Here is a 23,120-nt window from a genome sequence, read left to right on the forward strand (position 1 = left end):
CCTCATGAACAGGTTAAGAAATAACAAAGTGTACAAATCTCCATGAACTGTCTTCTAAGGTGCACAATTACATTTTAGCAGCTGACAGTAGGGGACTGTGGAGAATCGTCTGGTTTTCCTTAATGATGAAGGCAATTTTACAGTTGTGCTGTGTTAAAGAAATCTAACACTATTCATACTGTGTGTGCAGTTGTGTACGTGATGTTTGCGAAGCATAAAACAAGCCATAGCCTCTTTAACCTAAAGCTTGGCTTTCACAGAAGAAAAACAGTGCAAAACCAGGATTAACTCATTATTCATGTCCCTTGGTTTCTTGCTTAGCAAAATTAATGTGACTATATTGCTACAGGACATGATTTGTCTGGTGTCTGGTGAAACTGTAGTGTGTTTTCTGCCATGTGAGAAAGGAAAGACTGAAAATACAAGATGGATTAGAGGCGCGAGGAAGAGATGAGGGGAATGGTAGATATCAGAGGAGAGAAGTGGAAATAAGAAGCTGCAAAAGTGAGACAGGTAGGAAATGATGAGCAACACAATGACTTATCAAGAAAACATTTAGACAGTACAAGCTACTAGAAGAGTGTGAGCAATTTGGACTGATGAATGTGTGTGTGTATACATGTTTAGACGTCTTTGTGAGGACAGAAAATTGGCATGCCACTATACTTCTGGGGACCAACAGTCACTTATGGGGACAAAATGACCATTTCCACGGGTTTGGAGGCATTTTTGAGGCTAAAAATGTGATTTTAGAGTCAGGGTTACATTGAGGTTAGGGTTAGGCATTGGTTTTTGATGGTTAGGGTTAGGGTAAGCGGCTAGGGAAAGCATTATGTCAATGAGATGTCCTCACTAAGATATGAAAACGAGTATGTGTGTGTGCGTGCGTGTTTTAGAGAGCAAAAATAGGAGTAACATGTAAGCAAGCCTTTAAAAAAATGTTTAAAAATCAGTTTAAATTCAAATCTAATGTGATATGTCCAAATCTATTCAAGGCCAGCTTTCTTGCTCAATTAAATATGAAGCTTTTAAATATTAACATAAACCCGTGGTCATAGCAGACAAGGTCAAACATAAAAACAAAGTGAGTCATCTGAAAGATGGAAGAGTTTGCATTACTTGCAAATATTGTTTCATTCAGTGTGGTGAAGTGGGACCTTTTGATATTTAACAGCTGATACTCCTGTTCCAACTTTTAATATCATTCAGTGGCGAGTTCAAGTACCTCTTTTAGAGATGCAAGGCCAAATCCAGACAGCTCATAAACAGGAGCAGTTGTTATAGAAATGTTTTGGGGGCTCAGATATCTGGATTTTGATCTTTCTTTATAATTTCTCATCTATAGTCATAGCAAATTTTGTGAGACCTGCAATTCTAAACGAAAAGGCTCCCAGAGGCAGCAAAGAAAGTTGCGTTTGCTAGAGCGGTGGCAAAGTGGATGTAATTGTAACTGACCCTGATGATGGGAGCGATTGCTGGTCATTAAACCGTAAAATACCAGCCAGAGTATGAGATAATAAATCTCCGACAAGAACGTGAAACTCAGCAAAATCATCCAAGGCCAGGACTGTAACGGCTGGGGGGGTGTTAGTGAGGAACCAGGCCTGAATTTCAATTGTGTCTCTTCCCAAACTCCATATGATACGCGTATACACTCTGAAGCACTTAAAAACACATTTGCGCACAGACACTGTGTAGTGGAGTCGATCTGCTCCTCGTTTGATTACGTGTGCATAAAGCGTGTCGCTATTAACAATGACAGTAGCAACAACGGTGAGTCTCCTTACCTCTTCAAAGCACGAAAACATGAGAGCACTGGGCTGGAAGAACATCCCGACAACGTCACGGGCTCGGCCAGGACACTTGGAAGTCCATGTTTTACTGAGCTCTCACTGCCAGCTTATGAAGCTCGGCAGCTGGTGGCCCGACATTTACTTCTCACACTACAAGCTGTATTTTTGGTATTCAGGCAGTGTGCAAAAATAGAGCATCATATTCTTTTGTGTACCCTGACTTCTATCAAAGTCAAGCTCACGTCTCCTTTTTCTCTGCGCTCTCGCAAAGCCCGGCTGAGGTGAAGGCAGCTAAAGATAAAGCTGGATGTCTAGTTTCTGGGCAGAGACTCACTCCACATTTGGCACTTATGGATTCATTTCTCACCTTGACTCTTCTGTCTGTGCTTTGAATGATGCTACAGTAATGCAACACGCTGCTGGCATTTTAACGCATGAAAGGACTGTGACGTATGCTGGTCTCTGAACTACATGTAAAGGTGATGTAGCGCTGTAGCTTGCAGAAAAGGTGAGACTGATTTTAGCTAAGAGCATGGCAGCAAAGAAAGGCACACGCTTCATGTACAAGCTTCACAGCCATGCAATTTGTTTCAAGTATTTGTTAGTTTGATTTGGCAGATGTTAACAACCTACTGTTGTCTGTAGCAACATATCCGTGTTAAATAAATGTTTGTTTATGAATGTCAGAAGGGGAGAGACATTTGGACACATTCCCCCGCTGTGCATTATAACTGTTAAAACAGTTTGTGTCACATAAATGGACTGCTCAGCTGTCAAAAGTACCTAAAAAAGAAAAAAAACACACACATTATGTTGCCTTTTCCAGTGGTACCGTTTTATTTTTCCCTTGGCAACTAAGTAACTAGCATTTGTCTATCAAAACACAAGCACACACTTGTGTTTTGGTAGAAAAACATGTACTTAGTCTTTCACAGGACTGCATTCCCATGAAAAACTAAAAACACACATCTGTAGTTAAGGGGGTAAGTAGCAGCCAGTCGCTGATAATCTATCTATTCGTTTAACCCATCATTAGCAAGTGTGACCAGGTTTATAAAAGCGGTTTGGCAGTCTGGTGGTCTGGAGCATTCCAGTGTGTAACACAATGCCACAGATGTCCCAGCAAATTCAACTTAATGTCCGACTCTGCAACGCCCAGAGAAATCGCTAAAAACATCCCAGCACCACATGTCAGATTCTGCAGTTAGTATGTTAAATGTTTAAATTCATAACAGTATAATTAGAAAAAGCTTATGTTTGCAAAATTTAATTTTCGGATACAATGTCTTTTGTACAGATGACGCCAAAGTGGAGTATTTTGGTTGCCAGTATATCAGACAAAACACCTCAACTGTGAAGCACGGCAGTGGAGAGGTGATGATTTGGGCTTGTTCTGCAGGCACAGGACCCGGGCACCTTGCAGTCACTCATTAGCACCTTTGTATCCCAACTAGAGTCAAATGTGAGACCTCCTGGTGTATAAAGTTTGGCCAAATATTAGGTCACACAACAAGCACAACATGAACATCAAAGGCTGAAAAACAATAGAACGAAGGCGCTGCCGTGGCCCAGTCAACTCAACCTGACTGAAAGCAACAAAGTAAAGAATAAATGAGAAATTCAAGTCACGTAGAAAACAATAACTTTGCTTTATTGCTGCTAATGCTGACCTGTTTTTCACCAGACTGCAGAAAGTCATGTGAACAGCAGGTAAAAGCCATGCTCTCGTGTGTGCTGGAACAGCTGGACATGGTCAAGAATAATAGGATTTATTTAAATGACCACAGGAGGCGATTACAATACTGAATGTGTGTGATGTGAATATTTTAACTCAGTTCAACAACAGTTTTCTTTGTGACTATGATGAGTAAACCAGAAGGTGTGCTTTTAACGTGTTGTGTTTTATCTGGAGAGTAAAGATTAAAATCCCTGCTAGTGCCCCTGTGATCCCTGTGCTCTGGCACTGATACCAAAAGAACACCCTTGAGGCACCTAAACCTGATTTTCTTTTTATCCTTCCAAGGGTAGACAAACTTCTCAAATGTTAAAATGCTGATTGATGTTGATTGCAAGAACACAAACAAGAATAAAGGGATGATTTTAAAGGATGAGTTAATAAATGTCAGATTCAGGAATAAGCACCAAGTCAGCTCACTAATTTGACTAGCAAGACTTTAGTCAGTATCAAACAAGTACTAAGGTCTGACACTACCCCACAGTTTACAGGTCTAAAAACTGAAGCCAATGTGGAATTGTCTTAAACCTAAATTATTTCTAATGGCCAGCAAGGGGAGACTTCTCCGTCTGCGAAAAGACTTCTGGTCCAGTAGATATCTGCGGGGAAATTACCCTTTAGCTCCCTTGATTTGTGACCTCAGTGCTTTGCTGATGAGTTTTTTGGACTCCTTTTCTAGTTTCATGGCTTATACACAACACAGTTTACACTCTGAATCCAGGAGGATATACGCAGGGAACACTTTGGGGTGGACTAATGTTGTGATTGACAAATCACTTCTGTATGACCACGCAGTGCCTCCTGGTTTTACACAAAATCATTACAAAACACTAAAATGGCCAATCTTGATGGACTTTACTGAGCAGTGAGTGATGTGATTGCGGCTCCGTCCATCTTTTATGCACTTTATGGTTCGGAGCAAAGCAACAATGTCCGTGTTTACACGCAACACCCGGCAGCAAGTTATTGCTTGCGTCTAGACACAAATGTGTACATTAGTACACCAGCAAATCAGAAGTGTTTACAGCAAGTCTGTGATAGTTAGCTGATACTGCAGCAAGCGAGCTACCGAGCTGGATTTAACTAGACACAAAATCGATGAGATGAACAATGTCGAAGTGATCGAGTGGAAGTTAAAAGATTTGGTACCACTACAGTGTTTCTGTTAGCAGAGAGGGGAGCGCGTCTGTCTTTCCTCTGTTTGTTTGTCCCACTTCAGTTGACAGGTGTGTTTCCACATAGCAATCTTGCCCTGTGAAACTTGTATGGAGTAAAACATGATAGGCGATGGGCACACTGGTCCCAGGTGTGCTGAGCTCTGTAAAACACAAAACTATTCCCCTCTTCTTCCTCCACAGCAGATAACACCGGGCCCCAAGGGAGGCAGCGCACAACAGCCACGGCACCAAGAGGTGGGGACACGGGGTGTTAGAAACCTGCTGTCAGTTCCGATTGGCTTGCTCGCCACCACTGACGCTCTCTAAGGGTCCACTAAGGTAACAGAATCTAGCGTCTACTTGGTTGAGGACAGACAGGCAGGAGAAAGTGAGAGGCAGGAAAAACAAGAGTTTGATGGCCGAGCCTCCTCCGCATCCACATCTTCAGCCCTGCTGTCACCTCAGTCTGCTGGATTCATTAGGCTTCAATTAACAGCAGCACATGATAAGAGGAGGGGTATTGATGCTGCTTAACGAGTTAATGCACATGCCGTGTGCTTGTGAGAGCTTCAGGAAGAGTAACAGATTATGCAGTCTTTGCAGTTTGCCTTTACAGAGGTGCAATACTAACTTGTTTTTGAGCCTATTCTACGCCTTCTGTGTCATAGATCAAGTTTCTCAGTAGTGTCAGTACATGAGCACAGAAAATGGCTACTGATGCACGAAGGGAGTCTGTGATATTCTGGCCAGCGAGGACTGCATTATTACGCGAGCCACTCACTGGGGCTCAGAGAGAACACGAGCTGAAGCCAAACAATCCTCTGCCACTCGCTATGAATTCAATTTCAGCGCGTGTGTCTATCTTAGGTTTCAGCAGGAGAGAATAATTAACCCCCCTTCTTGTGACATGTAGCAATTTCCTTAAGTAAATGAAGTGCTAACATTCTGAACAAATGCATCCAGACACCTTGCTGGGTTAAGCTCGTTGCCTGGTAACAGCGTTTTATAAGACAATAGTAAATCCTGATTTGATTTGAAGTCGATACATTTTTGCATTTAAAATCCCAAAACATCCGTGAAGAGGTCTTAGAGAATGGTCCAACTCATGAATTTAATCATGCAGTAAATAATATGAGTTAATAGGCTTAGTTTAACACTAATTTAGACAGATATTGGAAACATTTTTGAGGGGGAAAAGTCACTCTGGATATTTGTAGCAATTTTAGGGATAGCTCAGTAGGTAAAGTGGTCGCCCCATGATCGGAAGGTCGGCGGTTCGAATCCACTTAACGGCTACCCTGAGGTACCCCCTGAGCAAGGTACCGTCCCTACACACTGCTCCCCGGGCGCCTGCTTAGTGGGCTGCCCACTGCTTCACTGAGTGAATGGGTCAAATGCAGAGAAAAACAAGTAATTTCCCCATGGGGATCAATAAAGTATCCATTATTATTATTATTATTATTATTCATAATCATTTACAACACCACAGATTTCATTCTTGAAGGAAACTTTATACATATATACTCTATATCCTCTATATATCTTCAGCCTCAGCTGATCTGATTCCTCCTGATGTGAACTTTAATATTGAAGGTTTTGCCCATCATATTGCCTGACTTAAAGAAAGTGCCCCGGCTACAAATTCCTTTAGCGAAGCAGGAATATCAGTCATTCTTTGGGCCAAAAGGATCATTTTCTTGTCAAAATGACTTTGCAGTGCAATAAATACAACTTTGTCCGATCTCTAAAACAGAATCTCGGCAGATTAAAGGGTTGATGCAAAATGGCTTAAGCTATCAGCTTTCCAGGGCATGAGTGACAAATCACATGTCACAATGGCACGTGAGAGGGCTCGAGTGGCATTCAAGGGAAGTGGTAGGAGATTGGACAGAGGAGGTGTTTCCGTGCAGGGATTTATGCAGTATCACATATCACACTCACTGCCATTTAATAGGCATAATGTAAATCACTGCACAACCTCAGTTCCCAAAAAGTTGTGCTGCTGTATGTAAATAAATATAAATAAAAACTGGATGGCAAATCTTATAAACCTATATTTTATTCACAATAGAACAAAGAAAACATATAAAATGTAAAAAGTGAGACATTTAAATATTTCATGAAAAACACAAGAAGCACGCCGCCGTGTTTGCTCTTATTCAGTATATATTCATTTTTTTTCTTTGTTGTAGTGCAAGTTTTAAATGTAGCAGATGACAGATGTTTACTCTGATTACACAAACATGTGGGAGTAGGTAATGGATAACAGGTACTGATTTGAAATATTTGGACATGAATAACTTTGTGTACCATAACTATTCTACAGTTATACTTCTAACTAGGCAGCTGAATACTTTCTTTAATGATATAACACATTTTGGGGTCAACTTGAGAGAAAGGCAGATGTGAAATGTAAAGGTGAGGTCAGAGGTCAGATATGACTTTCTATATGTCGACATATACATGCTACACTTATAGGAATCATAGTTTCTAAGTTATATGTCAATTTTCAACCAATAATTCATTAAGTGGATCTTGAAGACCTTGGTGCATGTAAGCCAAATTTTAATGGATTGTTAACATGACCCCAGCTACACGTCTACAGTTTTATCAGAATTTATTCAAATATTTTTGAGCTATTGTCTTTACAGACAGAATCCCACACAGGAGCTAATTAGCTACTTTTAATTTGATGGCAGCTAAACATCTAAAAATACTGTATGTAAGCTTTTACATACATTAATAGAGTAAATACCTGGATAGATCGCCATGGTTTATGTAGCTAATGTTTTGCTAAAGATCCTGGTGTTTGTGTCGCTTCACCCGGTTAAGAATCATATCAAAAGGAGGTGAAACCAGGTGGACTTTTGAGACTACAACATCTGCTGAATGGAAAAGTCAAGCAGAACTGTGTTTAGACCTGCATAGAAAATGAAGACACTAACACCCTGGGATAAACTTCACAGAGATGAATCCCCTTCGGTAAACAGAAATATTTGAATTTTGATGTTGGAAAATAATGGACGAGGGAGGGGAAAATGTTATTTTCTCTGGCTGATTAAATTATTACAATAACCGGGGGGGGGAAAGGAAGCTTGGGCTGCCCTCACATACATACTTACACCATTACCAGCTAACCAATCAGAGGCAGTTTTTGAGGGTCCTCCAAACAACAGACACTGCATCCTATTTGCAAAGCACATGCACGCTGCAGGTGTTTACTAGAAATTAAGAATGTGAACATTTGTTTTAAAAGATTAGATACATTTCTACACTGCTATAAATTTGCAAGAACATTTTCATGTTGCAAACCTTGGATAGGTGTCAAATTCATTTCAAATAGCTTCCACTGTGTGGGCTGCAGTACTTAGTGATTATTCTGGTCTTTGCCGTTGTTTCATGAGTGGGTAGGTGGCTAATGGGGGGCTATCTTGATGCACTAATTAGCTGTAGACACTAATAAATACTAAGCAATTTAAACTTCCCGCAGAAATTTTCCTTCATTCATAGCAAGTAAAGGACAAAAAACAATATATAATTGTTTGAAGTGAAAAAGCTGAATTAAAGAAATATATTCTGTTTTGATTTATTGCTCATATAAAACAATTTACAACTGAATTGCTCACACGCTGATGAATCAATAAACTTGCACCTCCTTAAGATAAAACACTAAAGCCTTTATCAAGGTGAAGCCTAAAGTGCTGTTGACTTTGAGCTGGAGAAAAAAAGATAAGCCAACCAGCTATAAGACAAGTTTGAAACACAGGGTTGATTTACAAAATCCTTTTCAGCAATTTACCACTTTCCTTGTCTTCTGCACTCTGCACTCGAATACCTCCTGATAATGAAGTTTATGGTGGTACTGTGAAAGCAGAATAGTGAATTTTATGTCAGGAAGAAGAAAAAAAAATTGAGAGAAGTGCCTTCAAGCTTGAGTCTGAAATAACAACACTGCTCTCCATTTCTCTTGGTCCCTCTGCTGCGGGATGCTTTCTAGTGCCTCAAGAAGAAGAATTGCTTTCTTAGACAAAACACTTCCCACAGAGGAATAAACAAAGGCAACCACAATCCTTAAAACCTCACCACTGCAGAGAATTATGTTTCTTGGATATGCTACCAATCCACTTCAAACAGACAAGTTTCAAAAGAAAAGTTCTGTGCGTGCCAATTTTAGCTGGGTTGTACAATGCCACCAAATCTGCAAAATTAACGTGATGCCCACTCTTCTTAAAATGTAGAAGAAAGGGGGAAAAAATTAAATCTGGGAGTTCATCACTCAGTTCAGAGCTGTGAGGCTTGAGTGCTAAACAGCCATTAAAGAGCAGGGGAGGGCATATCAAATGACCATAACAAATCTGCCCTAGTTTGCTGGGAGGCATCAATTTTGAGGAGTGTGCTCAAAATTATTCTAATTTAAATCAGCCTAACATAACAACCTTCCAGCAACGGGAACCTCCACTCAGGAGCCCACTCCTCCCCCAAGAAGAACAAAGAAATGAGATGAAAGAGGAAAAAAGGGTTTCACAGACGGTGGTATGAGGAATTGGGCTTCACTGTGTGCGGGGGAGGATGCAGGTGGGAGGGGAACAATCAGTCTTGCTGCGTGGTGCCTGAGACGCTCAAGCAACCGCTCCTACAAATAGCACTGACCACAGACACATGCAATTTGCAGTTGTTAAGATGTCACCTCAACATTGTAAAAGAGACGCATTTGAATCAGCCAGAGGCCGGGAACACACTGTGAACCTTTCTTTGAACTCTCTTTAGCCCCCTTGACTGCGGCATGCATTATGTTTATACAAGATATTCCCACTGGAAAGAGACACATTAAGCAGAATAGCTTCTTTACCCTGACGTCGGACTACATACATCTGTATCACAAATCATTACTAGAGACTTCCGTATAAATATTTAAAACGTGCAAATACATAGGAAACGGATTTAAAGTTCTGTATTGTATTAATGTTGCAAAAAACTCCGTCAATCATCTTTTTTTGCATATTCAATGCAGGAGCCAATCCCAGCTGCCATGGGGCGAGAAGCAGAGACAGGTCATCAGTCTGTTGTGGGCCTAACACAAAGAGACAGACAAGCATTCACACTCATATTCACACCTATTAGCGATTTAGAATCAGCAGCTAACCTAACCCCACTAATTGCATGTGTTTGGACTGTGAGAGGAAGCCAGAGTCAACAAGAAAAAGACCTTCTTACTGTGAGGCAACAGTGGTAACCACTGCTCCACGTGCTACCAATGACCTATTTTCTTTGTTAATCCCGAGTTACACTATAGTTACATAACAGTTTCTCATATAAACACATGTTGGACATGATCCAGTGGTGGTTAGCCCTTAGCCTGACAAGAACAAGGTCGTGGAAATCCACTAGCCAGCTGGGACCTTTTCATGTACCATTTGGGTCTAACTCCAGCTTCCTCCCACAGTCACTAGACTTGCATGTTAGGTTAAATGGCGATTCTAAATTGGTCATAAGAGTTTACTGGACTTTGATGTTGATTATCTCTCCGTGCAAGCCCTGTGACCCGTCTCAGGTGTACAGTGCCGCCTGCTGTATTACAGCTGGGATAAGCTCGAGCCCACCCATCACTCTGAATTGGAAGATTAACAGAATATAGTTATACATATATATACTTATCTTTTACCTAGCATAGTTAATACTCCATGTTTTTTACACTGCGTCTAGCTTTTCTAAATTTTCCACAGTTTTTGTCTCTTGCTTAGAAAAGCTCAGCTTAGCTTTGATGTGTAGGTATGAGTTGCGATAATGGGGTTAAGTGTGGGATAACCTCCCAATTTTTAAAGCAATATCAATTCAGCGATCTCATTGGATTTTCTAATAACGTTGCAACCAAGACACAAAGAAATCCCTGTGCATGTGTGACAGAAAGACCACATTTAACGCCCTGGGATGAGAACGAGTGGATTTAAACATAAGAAAATTTATGACCACGAGCCATGTTGTCAGCCAACAACCATATGGTAGGATTAATATAGCCCTGCAGCCCGCAGCTCCCTCAGGCCAGCAGTGAGGTGAAAATTTCCCGTGTTGGCGCTCATGAAAACATAGCTCCTCCTGTCTCGCTGCTGCAGGTTAGACCACCTGGGAAATACTGTAGAAGTGATCACTGGAGTCTAGAAATGTCTTTGTCCGGCAAAAATTCTCTTGCCCAGTGTCTAACTCTAGATAATTATTACAGACTTTCATTTAAAATTCTCAGTGTGGACCCGAGTGTCATACGCCAACTGGACTTTGAGTTTTCTGCGCCAAATAACCGGCAGATGCCATCAGGCAAAAAAAAGAAAGAAAAAGAAGTAATTTAACTTTTCAAGTTCTCCAACATGACAGTGAAAATAATATGTTGTCCCTCAGTAAGAGGGAAAATTATAATTTTAAGCAATATGGCTTCTCTTGTGATTGCATGCCAGAACACAATATTGGCAGGCGGGGAGTGCCACACATGGAGTTAAAAGCTTCCTGCCGCTGGAGTACATTATCGCAGATGCTAGAATGAACACTGCCCTATCTCAAATGGTAATACGGGAAGAGTAAAAAATAAGTGATGAGGCGTATCATGCAGTCTGTGCCACCAGGAGGAAGTGGAAAACCCAATTCATGCATTTACAATTATTAGATTAGCAGTCCTGGATGCTGGCCATGTTTTATGAATTAACCCAATCATGTCTTTATCCAAATTTCTTCCACTGAGGATGGTTAGTTTCCCATGAGCTCACAATACATTATTTCAGCCATTATTAATTTACCATTGCTTCCATTATGCTGCGTAAAAAGTGGAGGAATCCTGCCAAGGTGCATTTATATCGGGACGGAACATCGCGGCTTTAACGGGCAATCGTGAATAAAGCCTGTTTTTACCTCTTCCTCTCATCTCTGTTGACTCACTCACTTCCAGCCGTTACTGTTGTCAGGGAATACGATGTTATGTCTGAGTGCCGTTGTGGCATTGCGACGACATAAAAAGCAACAAAAAAAAAAATTGCAGGGGGACTTTTGTTCTTTCCAGATCAATGCAAAGCAACAGCAGCATGTTTGCCGTCATTGTCAAGTAACAAACAGCTGCTTCATGTTAATTTAATCCAACCGTACAAGACCTAAAGAGCCCGGCTTACAGGACAGCAAGTAAACAGTCCATCTCTTGATCTCTGTATACAGGATTTGATGTTCAGCTTTCCAAATAACAACTGCGAAGAACACTCACTCAAGGCAGAGAGTGCATCATTAAAATCAGAAGTTAGTTGCGGTGGGGGGAAGATGCAACTTCTCCACACCACTGCCTCCTTTGAAACTGTAGCCTACTGGGCAGCACAAGCCTTCACGCTGGGCAGAGCCGTGTCTATTACTACATATTGGCTCTGCAAATCTCTTGGCTGGGATCATAAAAATAATTTAAAAAAAAAGGGAAGATGGAGGTGAGGGAGAGAAGGAGAGATGGTAATAAAACCTCAACAATTTCTGTGTGTGACAACATGAAAGCGGGAGGGGCCGCCTGCTGTGAAAATATGGCTTATCATAGTCTTGTCCCACCAAACCACCTTAAAGGTTTGAAGATAACCGCATGAGGCTACGTGCCTCTTGCAGCAGATGCTTCGCTACCTGCCCGTCAATCTGCAAACACTCTATTACTCACGTACAAATTTTCTACATTATTTCAATTCCATCAATGAATGTCACCCAAAATTTGTCAGAGAAAAAAATAACGGTTGTTTATTTCTTTAATAAAGTCATGCCAGACTCATTTCAGCTGTATAAAAAGCGACTCGTCCTCACGCTGGGTAACTGATTACAGCACATTTAGCAGCAGCTAAACACTCTTGATGGATGAATCGGTCCTTCCCAGATGCGCGGGGTAATTTAGTCCACTCTTCATGGAGAAACTCTGCTGCGTATGGGCATGTGTAGATTTTCAGTATCAACCGTTTGTAAAGTTAGTCTTTAAGCTCATCTGTCCTGGGAGAGTTCCGCCAGATGTGCTTTCTCCTAAACTTGACACTAGCATTGATCCCACTGTCTCATAATGTAATGACTGCAGATTAAAGTCATCATTTTCTGGTTTTATAAATGTTCTTGGGATTTCCTGGATTACATGCTCTGATATCTCTTCCTTCTTCTTCTTTTTTTGGGTGTTCCCTTTAGGGGTCACCATAGCGGCTCATCTGCATCCAAGTCACCTCATCCCAAGCATCCCGTTCCCTCTATCTCTTGAAGATAGTTAGTGTCAGCAGCCGCGTTACGGTGGGTCAATTATCAATAGCACTTCCATGCTGTCCATATTTGAATAAAACTACAAAAGTACAATATGCTGTGATGCGACAAAAGCAAATAAAAGGCAGCTCTGTTTTTCAGAGATATTTCACAACTCCAGCACAACCACACACATTTTCTGGGACGCTAACGCTAAGCATAAACCTGTCCAGATGAGAACAATGAAATGTGTTTGGAAGCACTACACACACACACACACATTTGACAGTCCAAAGATTTAAAAGCACTTTCATTTAAAAGCTTGGGAAAATGAATTTACAAAGATAAAACAGTTAACTTAAGCCTGTGCAGTAAAGTGAAAAACACCCTTTTTCATACCTGAGCCAATGCTTGCTTGATTACCTTGCAGACGGAGGAAATGAGGAGCACTGAGCTTTTGTCAATTTGTCTCCCAGGTTCCCTCTATAAACCAACACTCTGCAGGAGGATCTGGCAATATTTAAATATGCACTGGAGAAAAGCACAGAAAATCCTTCGGCCTGTCTCTATTTATTCATATTTTACACCAACAGATTTTTGATCACATAAGACTGACTACCATATAAGGAGATGTCGATACGCTACGATGCACAGAAAACCCCTTCACTCGCCTTGACATTAAAGGTAAAAGTGTGTTACAATGAAATGTGATTTTCATACCACATAAACATAGATCAGCTAAAGCATTTTATAGTTTCTGCACCATTTCAGAAATCACAATTAGTGCTTTTAATACCTTTTTAAAAATGAAATCAATGAATATGGAAATATATAGAGCACCTTATTTCTAAATTTAAGCACTCAAAGTGCTTTCTGCTACAAGTGTCATTCACCCAATCACACATTCATTCAATGCTTTGATCTACACCTAAGTACGTTTATCTATCATTCAAATACACATCAGGGGTAACTCGGGGTTCAGTATCTGGCCCAGAGATTCTCTGGCACATGGACAGGAGGGACTGGGGACTGATTGATAGATGACCTACTCTACGACTGCTGGGCACGCAAAATAATATTGCTACTACATTAGTTTGCATATGGTTGAGGTTTACTTGGAAAGGTAAAGTTCTAGTTTTACAAGCTTGTCATCGATAATATTTGACCTTGTGCTTACTTTTCTTTTAGTTACAAAACAGTCTGTGTGGGTTTTGTCGATTAAAGGAAAGAAGACTTCAACTTAAAGCATGCCCTTTGCACTCAGCTAAGATTCGACACCTACGGTTACCATTAACCTTGCCCTTAACCAAACTCTTCCCATGCCAAATAAGACAACAGCTCACAGTAGTACACAAGTATATGCCAAGTGGGATGTTTTTTTTTCAAAAGCAAGACAAAGTGTGAACATTAGCCTTTTGCTTCTAGTTTCTAGTGGCATGCAGACTGAGTTTTCCCATCTACCACAGATTAAACTTGTGAAGAAGACAATGTCTGACAGATTAAGGAGCTAACTGCTAATCACAGCGTAATTCAGGAATATTACAAACAGAAGCTAAGTTTGTTGTCTTTCTTTGGATTTATTTCACACCTGAAGCAACAGACAGCAGCAGGAGATCCCCACATGAGGGTATCCAGATGGAGAAAAAATTTGCAACAGTACTGATCCCAACAGTGTGTCCTCATCTATTCCAGTCAACACTACAGCGGTCCCTCGTTTATTGCGGGAGTTACGTTCCAAAAATAACCCGCGATAGGTGAAATCCACGAAGTAGCCAACTTTATTTTTTACAACTATTATAGATGTTTTAAGGCTGTAAACCCCAAAACGTTTCGTCGACATGTTGTGTTTGTTGGGGGAGAAAACTTAAAAGCATACATTACAGCACTTCAGAGTCACACTGTTAGCGATCGAAGATTTATGTAAATTTGACAAGCTGAATGCATTCTGTACTGTACAGGAGACACGGCACGAGATTGATTGACAGTGGTCTACAGCCAATCAAGACGCAGAACACAATGTGCTGTACAAAAAAAAAAAAAAAACATGGAAAATTGCGCACAAAACAAATCAGCGAAAACAGCGAGGCCATGAAAGGTAAACCGCGTTATAGTGATGGAGCACTGTGTACGTGGTGTAAAGGACGGATGTAGCTACAAAGGTCTCATCCGTTGTTTCCTGAAATCCTGTTTTGGAGTCATTACCTTGGTATCAAAAACCCAAGGATGGGTGGGTGTGACTAACATTACTCGTTCGCTGGCTAACGACTTATAATTGACAAGTCACAAGTGCCACAGATAGTTCTCCTTTTTGAAACACAGTATGTCTCACAAAGGAGGCTTAATTTGGAGTGACTGAGTCCATAAACATATCAGGAAAGTTTTCCCATAGACCTCTACAGGAGTCAGAGTGTTTCTGGTAGCCTCCACATTTTAATGGCACGTCAACATTGGCTTAATATTTCTGACCCAGCCATGTTTTACTCCCATCCATGGTACTGTGCAAGTACTTTCATTGGTATCAGCATCACGTTTGAATTTCTAGTATTGCAACAACTAAAATAATAATAATAATGGATTGGATTTATATAGCGCTTTTCAAGACACCCAAAGCGCTTTACAATGCCACTATTCATTCACTCTCACATTCACACACTGGTGGAGGCAGCTACGGTTGTAGCCACAGCTGCCCTGGGGCAGACTGACAGAAGCGAGGCTGCCATATCGCGCCATCGGCCTCTCTGGCCAACACCAGTAGGCGGTAGGTGAAGTGTCTTGCCCAAGGACACAACGACCAGGACAGAGAGCCCAGGGATCGAACCGGCGACCTTCCGGTTACAGATACGCTCCCCAAAATAAGAGTAAATTCATTAATTACTTATTAATGTGAAACAACTAAAGGATGACTAGAGAGCTGTTGTTTATGAGCTACTGTTTCTTAATTCTCTTATCTGTTAATTAAAGTATAGAAACACAGTAGATACATTGTATATTACTGAAACTACTTATTGAGGTTTCACTGTGAGATTAATGAAGAAAAAAGTAGGTATTGTACCATGTTTTGCACACAATCCCATACTCCACATGTCAGTATTATTGGGCTTGGATATTTGCTTTTGTTTTCTGTGGCACAGAACAATCTTCTCCACCCTTGGGCCCAGCAGGATTGAAGAGATTAATGATTAAGATGTATAAGACACTGGTTTTATAATAAACTGGTGAATAAATCAGCGTGCCCAAATGAGAATGTGATACGTTTCTCAACTAATCTGAAAAGATGTTAATAAAAATGAATAATGTTAACAGACTGAACTGATAGGGTGGAAAAGTGATGAATATGTAGCTATTGGTACAACGCGAGGAAGCCTAATGAGTTTTTAAGGTTACATTTGACCCAGATGAACTCTGCGGTTTTGCATTGAGTTAGTCTAATTTAATGGTCAGTGTTTATTTGTCTCAAAACCAGCCAAACACTCGGCAACATGCTGAGCATATCAGAAATGTCCTCAGCAGATTTAAAGTAGGAATCTTTCAAGCGAATAAACAAGAATTTCCAAATCAAAGTTGCTCAGCTTGCCTATTCAAGGTTAGAAAGGGGTTGAATTACTCTAGTAATAGCCAAGCACTGGAATAAACCTGCAAAAATATCTCCACTTTCCCCGGCACAGAGAGCTGACTCATGCAACTTTCTTTAAGCATTAAAAACTAACTCAAGTTAAAACAGCTCATTTCATTAAAATCTTGGCACATGCACTGCATTCCCCTTTTGAGATTTGTGTCAAGGGACTTAAAGTTGATGATGGTAAATACTTTCCCCTTCTCACTGCTTGACCTCAAATAACGTGCTCACACTTGAAGAAGAAGGAAGGAATCGAGCAGCGTTAGCAGTGGCGGTGCAGCCTGTACTCTGCGTGGCCCAATAAGAAAGGCTGTGTTTTGCCTTGTCATTGTAAAAGTGGAAGCACTTTGAGGCGAGGAAGATTCTCCTGGCTTCCGCCTCTTTTATCAGAGATGAGTGCTGATAAACAGCGGTTCTCCGTGTCACCCGATGTGTCCTGACAAGACGGCCCATGGCAGAAGCATCACGTCTGCAGTCATATGATCTGAACGTGTGCACGATCCATGGCGAGAGGTCCTGACATTTCCCATCAAAGCGTCGGGAAAAGACGAGCTGACACTGACAGCGACAACGACACGTGGGACAAGAAGCGGAGCACGACCGCAGAGCTGGCAGGAAGCAGAGGCTGAGGTCAGGAAGTTTTCTGTGTTCCTTACAAGGAGCAAGTAGCCATCTAGCTGCTGGGGATGAAGCCACTGCTTCTGAATGTGGGTCACTCTCCCTGGATTCCACTGTGCTTTCTCTCCTCGAGCCTTTATTTGGAGCCAGGGCATTTGAATACTGCATGTTATACCCAGGGCTCCGGAGTACAGCAAGGTTTCCAAGAGCCTTGTACTGTGCACATAGATGAGGATGTGTGCACTGCAATGCGTATTTGTTTATTGGGCAAGAAATGTCAGTGAGTCACCAAAGTAAAAATTGGCATCTCCACATTGACTGCATTTATATGCATGCAGTGACCTCGCCGCTGTCGTATAGAATTTTAATTCAGGTTACGCAACATACGCGAATCTCTTTGCATCCTGCAACTAAGTGTCCATATGAATAAACAAATTAATAAAATATCTCTGGCTGTCCACCAGCTGCAGCTCTTGGCAAAGCAAAATGGAAATAATTATCATTTCATTAGCTATAGTTGAAATAAATTATAATACCTACCAATGTTCACAGATGGCAAACCTAACGGATACGGGGACAAAAGCCCATGATAACACACAAGCTTTTCCCAGTGTTTTCAATGATCTGTCAGAGGAATCTGCAGTTGGCTCATTGAAATTACTCATTGTGTCATTTTTAACGGAACTTTTGTGGTTTAATTGAACGTGTTCACTGCCGAGAAAAAGACTGGCTCTTTAACTACGAAATGGTCCACTGTATTCAAGGCTATTCACCAACTTTATCTGTCTACTGTGTGGTGGAGACAAAGCTTTTATGCTAAGAGCTACTCTCTGTGGTGTGTGCAAAGTGTAAAAAGAGCCGTTTTGTCAGCCAGAAATGCAAAACAATGAACGGACAGGGGTTATGTCTGTAAGCTGCAGCTTCTTTGTGGGCCAGTTACTACAAATGACACCTTTCACATTATATGCAGTCGATTCCACCATTGGACAAGTGGAAAAACTCAAGTGAACCACTGTTGTGCTCGAAACTGTTTACCACCAAAAAAAATCCACAGTAGGAAACGTCACTGTTAAATTACAGTAAAGTACTGGCATCTCGCTACAGGACTCTCAACCACGGCTCCATTTCTAGCTAAACCTTGTCACTGTTCAAACTCTAAACACAACGTAACATCACAGCACATTTACAGTTCAATGAGTCGGGTTTGTACGGTTTCCTGTTGGTTGTTTTTCTCGTGTATTTTTAAAGGCATTTGGGCTTTGTAATATTTTACTAGTGATGCTGCTAAAAACATTACTTTAGTACTGTATATGATGAAGATCCTTTCCAAAACAATGCGATGGAAAAGTCACTATCTGTGAAACGCTGTCGTGTATAACCGAAATGATGCCACTATCAATTTACGGGCGAAAAGAGAAGATACGATTTTTAAACGACACTTGAAATGAAAAGCAAACAAATCTAGAAAAGCCGTGTCAGCCCACACCGGGGCATGCTAGACAACATTACGGCTACACATACTATTATTGCATTGCCATGGTAACTAAATTTGACACACCACTACTCCCTATCCTGCTGCATGACAAACACTCACGCCGACACACACATTGCACGTTTCTGACAGCACCGCTGCGGCCGCGGGAAAACAAGGGAAGATTCCACAAGTGGCCCGTCTCTCCGCCGTCTCTCTGCCCAGCATGCCATCGTTTGCAATAACAAGTCAAAGACTTTCAAAGCTGGACAAGTGAAGAGGAGAATAATTGGAAGGAGCGATGGAGTGGCTAAGGGAGAGTCAGGAGAGGAGGCCTCCTGATTCATCTTTAAAGACACTCCTTATTGCATCTTTAATAATTTTCCTTGATGCGCTGGGAAGACTCGACAGTTCACTTCCACAACTCTTGAATTTACACCCTATTGAGGCAAGTCGCTCACGAGGCTCACGCTGGGCTTTCTTCTCCAGGCCTCATCGCCTTCTTAACTCTTCTGTTTTATCACTCCTCATTTCCATCCCTGCAAGGCTCAGAGAGTCAGGCTGCCGAAGACTTGCAGATGTATATGGATGCTAACACGCTCAGCTAAATGTTTTAAGAGACAAGGGGATATGACAAAGCTTCGGCTCATATTACAAAGTCTTACTGTAACTTTGTTACACCACATCTTGAGTGAAAGTGTCCCACAGTTAGTCAGTTCTCTGAAACTGTTAATGAAACTGTTTCGTAATCCAGTAGAAGTTAGCATCATACATTTTAAAGAGAGGGGAACTTAAAGAAAGTAAGCGTTGCTCTTATGGTGTGAAGAGAAATGCTTGGAATTCCTGGGGGGGAGGTGGGACTCGAGTAAATAGCTCATTTTTGTCTGGCTACAAGAAGAGCTGTTAGCATATGTTCAGATATAGAAACCAACATCAGCTCCAAAGCCTTAAATCACAATTTGAGAATTAAACTATTCTGTTCATTTTATAAAAATATGCCAGCATCACTGGGTTCATCAGATGTCTCCCTGCAGGTTTCAAAAATCACATCAGCTGGTAGAAAGAAATTGGACAATGTGTGTGGGCCGTGGTATTTTTGCTACTGCTACCGCCATTTATACATGTGTGCTCCACAACTACAGCTATTCTAACTTTTATCCCTGTAGTGAAATGATTTTATAATTGCTTTTTGCATGTTTCCCCAAATAAAGGTCACTAAAATGATATTAAGTAGATCATTAACTGAATTTATTTAGGTAAAAATACAGATATCATAAACATACCCTAATCAGACATTTTATACAGGTGGAATTTCTGTTCCTGTCCTTTTAAAGGATTTTAAAGGATTACTGTTGCCAGTATAACAGTACTGCTTTTCACTATAGAAATGTCATCAACTGACACTGAGTCAAAAAAGACATTTTACTGTGGGAACAATCATAATTATACAAGTAATTGCGTTACTGAGGCTTAATTAATCATAGCTCATTAAAAGCAGATAGCTACCATAACGTGTTTAATATAGGTTTCACTAATCTTTAGCGTTTCGTTAACGTTCCTGTGTTCATTTCTGGTGTTCTTCGTACATACAAGTGCAAAAAAAATCCAACTTTGTCAAATGCATATAATAATATATCCTCTAATCCTGGGTACTCTGGTCTCTGTAGCTCTTAGTTCTGCTCAGTTATCAGCAGAGTCCTGCTAAGCCTCACACTCTCTCTCCACTTTTCCTGCAGGCAAATGGTGAAATTTAGAAACTTTAAGAGAGTTGAGAGTGGAAAAGCTCAAATACAGGAAGGCAGTGAGGGACACTTGTGTCATGAACTATTTAGTCCCATCACACATGCTCATCACTAAGCACGGAGTTATATGAGTGGTGTATTTTTGTAACAGTAATTGTCTGAATGGCAATGTAGGACACTCAGAAGATGTGAACGGGGTCACTTGTAATGAAGCAAAAAGTTACAAATCTACACGCCCAAATATTTTTCCTTATGTTGCCTCCAACCACTTACATGTTAATAAAATGAAGGCATTAAGAATCCATTTGCAATAATAAAACGATATTATTTGCATTAACATACACGCTGACACAAAAACGTGGTTAAACATCCATTTATATATTAGTCAGTGTTTTATTCCCAGCAGTGAGCCGGACGTGTAGAATGAGTACAGTATGTGAGCATTAAATGCCATAGCAGAAGCCAAATCTGTATGTGTTCCACAGCTACAACTATTACCTGGCCTTTAAACACAAACTGCTCGGAGCAGCAGTTCACTGCAAATTATTCAGAAAAAAAGAAAAAAAGAAGAACTCTTTGGCTGGAGGCCACCATTTCTGAAGGTGAATCTTACAGTGCTGCTTAACCCTCTCTTCTTCCCTTTATCTTACCTGACTTTAATTAGTGCTGGCACATCATTTGGCTAAGTGAAGAAGAAATTAATGAGAAGGATGAAATGTGTGTTTACATCCTCGTTTGTCTCTTTAGACTTGAAATGAACATAAATGGTCATGTAACTTGTGCTTGAAGCCTGAAACAGAATATTGTGAGGATTGGAATGAGATGACTTTGGTTGCACTTCTGCGTACACGGTGATCTTATGCTGTCATTGAATGCAATTGATTCCGAGATTCGTCTAATAATGCTGCTTTGAATTAAGCTGGTTATTAAGACTGTAATGAATGAATCCATCGCTGTGGTAATTGGACATGTAAATCCTACGTTTCCTTTAAGCCTATCCACTGGTGCTCAGCATTCACACTGTAGCTTTGTTTACAGACAGTCATGCTGCCCTAAACCTAAACCTTGGACAAATTGCATATGATTCGGTGCGAGTGTTATTATAAAGAGACATATAATACGTCAATTTATGACAGGGAGGAAATTGTTGGCTGAGATATACCGGGAAGCAAGAAAATAAACTATTCATCAATAAATCTTATATGCATGACTGCATGGAGGCTGATTGAGCCTCTGCTGTGAATATAGATGTGTCAACATCACAATAAATGTGACATTCGGCATGGAAACAAGGAGTCTGAAAGCATCGGAGCACCTGAACAGATTTTAAAGGACACTTACTTGAGGGTGAACTGCTCAATAGTAGAGTTGGGCATCAGGTACAGGAAGATTTTGAGAATCTCTCCAGGCTTCAGGGGCTTCTCCGGCAGCCTGAGGAACATGTTCTTGTCTAGCTGCTTGTCCACCAGCAGCTGCTCTTCACTGGCCTGGTACAGGCTGATGCTTCCGATGCGCAGCAGGGGGTGCTGTGACAGAGGTTCTCCCCTGGAAGAACCACCACCGTGACCTGAACCCTTACTGCACTCCCCTTCCAGGTTAGGCTCGTGTAGTGTGTAGTATAGCTCAGCCTGGAGGGTCTCACTTAACCCATCCAAAAGCCCGTCACTTGAGCCTTTCCTTCGGCCCAGAGGGGCTACATTGGTGTTAAACCACGACGGAGGAAGCTCCAGTTGGGCCAAGCACTGCGCCAGGTTACCTTTCATGCGGCAGGAGGTTTTAATTTCACGGACATCCCGGAAGGCATGCAAACGGACGCAGGGTAGCTTGTCCTGAGCCTTGAAGTCGTCCCAGTCACGACCGGCGATATAGAAAAACACCTGGACTGTGGGGTTGTTGGAGAAGACCCGCGGCTGGACAATGAAGGCCCGAACCTTCCAGTTGACTGTCAGTTGGCCGGGAATATCCAGAGGACTAGCTGGCTGAAGCAACTCCTTGGACAGGGCCTGGTCCTGGGCAAAAGGCCCGAAGCTTATGTTGATGGCGGGGAGGTCTTTTGTCTGGAAAACCACAAAACTCTCAGAGCGCTGCAATGGGTTTCCACTGCTGGGACTACTGCCGCTCTTGGTGCTGCCGCCAAATGTTTGTCCTGTGATCTGAGCCTCCCTCAAAAAGAAGGCCAGTTGTGCATTGGACATTTTGAAGTTGGCAGGAAGGTACACACTGGGTGGTGAAGGACTGGCTGTCATTGCTGACGAACTCAGGGCATCAGAGCTGGTTGGAGAGATTTTACCTGCAAGAGCTGCAAGAAAGAAAGGAGAAAGGAAAGATTTAACTTTTAAATGCAGCTTCCATTTTTATAATAATAATAATAATAATGCACATTATTTATAAAACACCTTCGAAATCACAGTGTACAAAGTGCTTTCACAAGCAAGCAAAAAGGAGAATATTTAAAAGTTACTTTCAAACAAAGTGAAACAGGTAAAACTCATGAACTATAAGTGAAAGAAAACACCAGAAAAAGGGAAGATATGGTGAGTGTGTGTGTGTGTGTGTATGTGTGTGTGTGTGTATGTGTGTGTGTGTGTGTGTGTGTGTCAATGAATATATGGTATAATTAGGAAGAGACACAAATGTGGTCTACTGAGTCAGCTGAGGGGGCAAAAGGGGAGGAGGTCAAAACACACTAATCAGATGATAACTGGTTGCTGTCAAGCATGCGGAGCAAAGGTTATACACTGAAACATGTCGACATTAAGAAGCTGCAC

The 23,120-nt window shown here is 41.3% G+C and overlaps 1 protein-coding gene across 2 annotated transcripts in view; it reads right to left on the reverse strand.

Annotated features, from left to right (window-relative positions):
* Positions 1-23,120, reverse strand: part of tmem132e (transmembrane protein 132E) — a 449,450-nt gene that overhangs the window by 124,140 nt on the left and 302,190 nt on the right. For both annotated transcript variants that reach the window (XM_085470994.1, XM_085470993.1), the window contains exon 2: positions 21,694-22,651. In XM_085470994.1, coding sequence (XP_085327120.1) covers positions 21,694-22,651 — 958 coding nt within the window. The remainder of the gene's footprint in view (positions 1-21,693; positions 22,652-23,120) is intronic.

This window comes from Copadichromis virginalis, linkage group LG10 (genome assembly GCF_057382275.1).
Source record: "Copadichromis virginalis isolate Kocher_CV1m ecotype Utaka linkage group LG10, C_Virginalis_male_GT1.1, whole genome shotgun sequence".
NCBI lineage: Eukaryota > Metazoa > Chordata > Actinopteri > Cichliformes > Cichlidae > Copadichromis > Copadichromis virginalis.